Below are 6,194 nucleotides of genomic sequence, written 5' to 3' on the forward strand. Positions count from 1 at the left end.
GGAGCTATGACGAAGACTGAAGGTCATGACGTCATTATGACGTCTGCTGAGAGAGTTCAGACGTTTACGTCATAAGATAGTAAACATATTTGTCACAGTTAACCACCAAGCGGATGAATGAATTGTACGCAAAATATTATAAACCTGGCTTCATATTTGTCAACAATTTCTTATTTTGTTTTTCACTAGAGTACTTAGGTTTTTTTTTTCTGTATGGACCTTTTTTGCACCTTTTTTTTTTTAAAAAGTAAGTAAATAATGAAGAGTATAGTTAATTTCTCTTAGAGTGTACGTGATCGACGATCATGTTGGTTGTAAAAGGAAAAAAATCAAGGTTTCCTTCTGCCCTGGATACTACCTTACGAAGCAAAGAGGCATGATTTTGAGCACAACTGGAATTCAGAATGGCTTAATTCAGTGATGGAAAAGGGTAAATTCAATCCTACCAAGTGCAGTTTTGTGGAAATAAGTGAACTAACACCGGAAGTAATAGAAACCGGAAAAGCGTTTTGGCATTAGCCTTTTTGCCGGGCAATATGTTCTAGTCACGTGACAATGTTATCGCCCATATTGTTTGGGAAATATTTTCAGTAGCGACCAACAACTCTTTGGTCAGCGAAATTTGTCGCCTTTTCAAGTCGAGTTTGATTGATGTTGGGAGCTAATTCTTGGATGGTTTGTGTGTAGAAGAAAAACGTCATGACAGAAGACTTGCCTCGTCGTTCGAGGGGAATAACGTTGCAATGTGGTCTCGCTCGAGAGACATACGGTTTTGAAGGCAAGACTCTTCATTCTCTGATGGAACTGGCTTGTTCCTTTCTTGATCAAAAGGTATCGTAATTATTTAAACCACCGACGCAGAAGAAAGTTTCTTAAATCGAAGATACTCTTGTCAAACTTGAACGGCGTTAAATCGTACAGTTCGTACGGGTGGTGTCATCTTTTGTGGTGGAACTTGACGAAAATCGAAAATAGATCTGATCTGATGTTCCCGCTCTGCTTAAATCCTAATTGCGCATTATTTTGTGTACTGTTGGTTTTCCAACTACTGTCTCTCAAGTTTACCGCCATCCTTAGAATGAGCTATGGGAGGATTATTGTGTTGTTTTAGTTTATTTAACGGATTGCACGCTCACAGGTCTTTATGACATCTAGTTCTCTTTGTAAACGGTCAGCTAATTTTTGTTCTATCATTGAAGTTTACAGCTTTATTTAAAATCCTGCCAAACCACAGAGGAATAATTAACTTAAGCGGTCAGATATTTGAACATTTAAACTACAAAGCAAAAATCGAGAAATGAAAACATCGAGAAATGTCACGCGGTTGTATTCAGTTGGACACGACCTCCAACCGTCTTGAAGACTTCTCAAAGCAATTTTACCCGGTAAAATTTAACTTTAGATTCAGAGAGATAGAATAACCGGTAGCAATTATCTTTCTCCACTTCCTGGTAGTGCAGAATTATGTCATTTTTAAACGCTTCTGGAACAACCGATCCATTTGATGAAGTGACTATGTTCGGCTTTTTGTTTTTAAATACAATGCCATAATTTTCCTTATAACTTATATAGGCTAGACGCTCGTATGTCGATCTCAGAGTCTTTCATTAATATGTTGTTTTATGCAGCGAATTTTTCGTTAAATTGAGACTTTCTTTTTTTTTTAATCTTGACATTTTCTAGCAGTGTGCCCATGGAAAAACATTTGGATAACGTGAGAGAAGAAAATCAAGCGATCTTGAAAAATATATTGCTATTCATGAACAGACTGCTTTTAACTTCCTGTTGTCAAATGTACATGTGGCCACTCGGTTGCGCTCTTTCAAAAAAAAATCTACAGTTTATTGCCTCGATTTACACCTCAGTACTCAAGCTAGTTGTTCGTATTGCTAATAGATTTGACGCTGTTTAATGGCTACAAGACAACGTCTCCATATTTGTTTCAGTTTACCGATAAGCACTTGTGCATTATTTGTGCGTGAGCAGAACTCATATGTTGATTAATTAAAATAAATGCACGCAAAACTGATTCGGCTGTCGAGTTGAAGGGATCCCTGTATTATTTGGCAACCTGAGGATAGAGTCCTAAATAATGTTTAGATTCAAACTGATTACGTTTTTTAAATTGATTTTGCTAACGCATTTGTAGAAGTATTAAGCGACATGAATATCGTACCTTGAAACATCCTGTCATCTTTGCTTACAGATTGCATGAAAGAGATAACGTGACGAATCTTTGTACCAGTTGAACTTAAGTCAAATTTTGTTAACTTGTGCAACAGCTGTTTAAACTGAATCTGTTCAATAACACATTTTCAGACTTATTGGCAATAACTGTAGGTTATCTGTATCAATTTGAGAAAACCTGTAAATATTTGACCATATACTTTGTCATATTGTTCGATATTTAGTAATCTTTGTGAAGCAGAAACCAGCGTGCTTTGTAAATCTGTTAACAAATCTGTTAACAAGGCTCTAACTATTGTTTCAAAGAAATCGAAAAGATATGAATCTCTGCACTATTCAAATTCTCATTTAGTGAGAATAATGTAGGTGTTAATAATAATAATAATAATAATAATAATAATAACAACAAGTCTAGATCTTGTGATAAAATTGATTAAAAAGACAAACGCAACTAGATTCATTTTGACAACGTTTCGACATCGTCCGATGTCTTCGTCAGGCAATAAATTTTAATCGGATGAAGCATAACTTATAGTACAAGAATAATAGAACAATAGAATAATATATACAATAGTACGCTAACAATAAATGTGAAATCTAAGTAAATAGTTTTGCCCTGACAGAGTCTGACTGCACATTAGTGTCTTAAAGAAATGTGCATCGAAATTTGATTGCTTAATTCATGAGATGTTCTACATCAAAGAATTAAAACCATCACTTAATGTGCAGTCAGACTCTGTCAGGGCAAAACTATTTACTTAGATTTCACATTTATTGTTAGCGTACTATTGTATATATTATTCTATTGTTCTATTGTTCTTGTACTATAAGTTATGCTTCATCCGATTAAAATTTATTGCCTGACGATGACATCGGACGATGTCGAAACGTTGTCAAAATGAATCTAGTTGCGTTTGTCTTTTTAATCAATAATAATAATAATAATAATAATAATAATAATAATAATAATACCGGTAGTAGTAGTAGTAGTAGTAGTAGTAATAATAATAATAATAATAATAATAATAATAATAATAATAATATTAATAATAGCAATAATAGTGATAATAATAATAAAGATGAAGAAGAAGAGAAGAGAAGAGAACAAGAAGAATTGTTTATTTTTAAGAATGTGAACCAAACGATTTTGCCTTTTTTGCATTGAACTGCTATTTTATTGTTTGTCATGCCATGCTTTTACCAACAAAAGATAATACCAGCCGTATGAACTGTACACTTTTATGCTATTCAAGTTCAAGAAGACTGTCTTTGATTTAAAGAAACTTTCTGCAAAATCCTCATTCAATACTTGTATGCAAATAACATGGTCAGTTATTCTGATATTCTGTTGCCCACTCTAGTTTTACACCTTGGAGAATTAAGCAGCAGAATATAGTCTCAAGAGTTTCTAGAAATTCAAGAAGGCTCAAACAACACACCTCTGTTACAAAACAGTGAAGTACTTTTGTTGACAAGATTCACACCTTTTAGAAACCACACACCTTATAAATTAAATAATTTCTGCCGGTCAGTTGAATTTTCCTTTCTTTCCAGTTTCCAGACCACTCGTGCGTTGGTATCACAGACAAAGTTATGTTGTTTTGTCACAACTACATCAAAGCCAACATCCTGGAGAGATTAACAAGTGTGGACCAGTTGCAAGAAGGCTCTGTCATTGAAGTTGTCATGTCAGGTGTGCTTGTGGTTGGATTAAGTTTTTATCTCACTGTACATGTACAACATAATTTATCAGAGTTTAGTATCATTATCGTAAATCCTTATACAGTGTAAAACCCTTTTGCTGCTAAGTTTGTGTGGTCTCAAAAGGTGCCATGATGAAGCAGTGTTTGTGTTTTACATGTATCTCAGGATCCATGATCTCAAACCTGAAATATTGAAGAAAACTGATGGGAAAAAAATGGGTTTTTTGCTAGCCAAGGATCAAAACAAAAGAGGAAAATATTCTCGTTACAAAACATAAAGAATGGGATTTAGTGGATGGCGAGTCCCCTGCAGATCACATTCCTTGTCCAAGATGATCTTGTGGTCATCTTCATTGGATGTATCAAAGGCCAAGACCACTGAGCCTTTAAAATACTGTATGTGATACCCTTTGGTATGTTGGTCAAGCTTGGCCATGCTGTGAAAAAGATGTCAATCCTTTACCGAGAGGTATGACCACTTTACAGCCATAGCTTGACTACTGTAGGCATGACTCCAAGGTGTATGCAAGAAATGACCCTTACAATATTTTTATCAGCAGCCACAGTAAGCTACCACCCCTCTCACGCCCCTTTTGCTTAGGGGGCCTGGAACAGTAATAATCATGATAAGAAGAAGAACTGTCTCACTAATTGCTGTCATAAGTACAGCAACAACACAGCTCAACTACCGTATTTACCCGTGTATAAGTTGACCTTTTATGGCCTCAAAAGAAGCTCCAAAAATCGCCCTCGACTTATACATGGGTCAAAGATTTCGAGCCAAGTTCCAGCTAAATAATTTATTCAAAATTAACATCATAATGTGGTCTCAGGGCATAACGAACGCAGTGGACGAAAGACTTCAAAACGAATGACGAAAGGCTTCAAAATGAATGTAATTAAGCAATTCCAGTTGAAATGAAAAAGGATTTGTTTTACTTTAACCCTTTCACTCCCAAGAGTGCCACTTATAGATTTTACTCTGTCTAACGCCAGACGATTTTACTCGTCAATGGGGAACCCCACGGGGTTAAAGGGTTAACAACAGCTAGATTCACTCAAAAACGATGTCCCCATTAACCCTTTCACTCCCAAGAGTGCCACTTATAGATTTTACTCTGTCTAACGCCAGACGATTTTATTCGTCAATAGGGAACCCCACGGGGGTGAAAGGGTTAAATGTTGAAGATACTCACAAGCACAAATATGAAATAGACAGTGGAAATTTTCGTTTTCTACAGGCGGAAAGCTCTAAAAAACATTCTTGTTTCTTCAAATAAAACGCGATCCTTCAACGGCTTCGTAACCTGGCGCAATACCTCGTGTTTGCGTGCAAGCATGATCGTCACTCGTGTTGCCTGAAAATGCTGGTTGGTAATGATTGTTTTTTATTCTTTATACAAACCTGGATGATTTAAATGCTTTTGCAAACTTTGTATTGTTTGGTTTGCGACTATTAAGCGCTTGAGGGACTTATGTAATTTTTTGTGAATCCACAGACTTTCCAGAAATTGAAGAATGCAAGATTAGTATCCCATGAACATTTAGCAAAGACTTTAAGAAATTGCTTTTTTTGCCATCAAAAATGGGGGGTCGACTTATACATGGGATCGACTTGTACACGGGTAAATACGGTATATGTAGGTCAAAGCAAAAGCATACTATGGCGCCTCTGACTGCTGCTATATGGTCCATTAATGACCTTGGAGCACAGCTTACAGCCAGTTGGAATCAGCTGTCTGCCGGTTTTTGCTGAGGGAGGAAAACCGGAGAACCAGCAGAAAAACCCTTGGAGCACAGTAGAGAAACAACACAAACTCAGCCCACTTGTGGTGTTTGGTCTGGGAATCGAACCAGGGCCACATTGGTGGGAGGCGATTGCTCTCACCACTGAGACATCATCACTGTCAATTTATGGCCATTATGGAGTGCTCAAAATTAGCGGTCATGCGGTTGTCCTAGACAACCAGAGAGTTTAATGGGTAACCAGTTTTTGGTAAACTACAAAGCCTGGTTGTCCGGGGAAAAAACAGTGGTCAACCCAGCCAAAGGAAGAAAACTAGATGCTCTGTGAGCGTACACTGGGTTGCCTGTGGTACGTGTTACACAAAAACAAAAGGCACTGAGTTGGGTGGTATTGAACTGCAGTGTTCCAGTTAATTTTTGCAAGTGGGGGTTCATTAAGATCATTCGAGGGGTCACCCAGACGTCGTGCCAGCAGAGGCCCTTAAGCTCACATGTTCACACGTTTACTTATTTTGTAATGTCCTGTCCCGTTTTGACGTCTTCTAGTTTTTTAAGCTT

The 6,194-nt window shown here is 37.0% G+C and overlaps 1 protein-coding gene across 1 annotated transcript in view; it reads left to right on the plus strand.

The window, feature by feature from the left end:
* Nucleotides 1-568: 568 nt before the first annotated feature.
* LOC138026854 (serine/threonine-protein kinase D3-like) overlaps nucleotides 569-6,194 on the plus strand; it is a 25,378-nt gene continuing 19,752 nt past the window's right edge. The window contains exons 1-2 of the mRNA XM_068874309.1: nucleotides 569-831; nucleotides 3,742-3,880. Coding sequence (XP_068730410.1) covers nucleotides 700-831; nucleotides 3,742-3,880 — 271 coding nt within the window. The 5' untranslated portion in view covers nucleotides 569-699. The remainder of the gene's footprint in view (nucleotides 832-3,741; nucleotides 3,881-6,194) is intronic.

This window comes from Montipora capricornis, chromosome 12, assembly GCF_036669925.1.
Source record: "Montipora capricornis isolate CH-2021 chromosome 12, ASM3666992v2, whole genome shotgun sequence".
In the NCBI taxonomy this organism is placed as follows: domain Eukaryota; kingdom Metazoa; phylum Cnidaria; class Anthozoa; order Scleractinia; family Acroporidae; genus Montipora; species Montipora capricornis.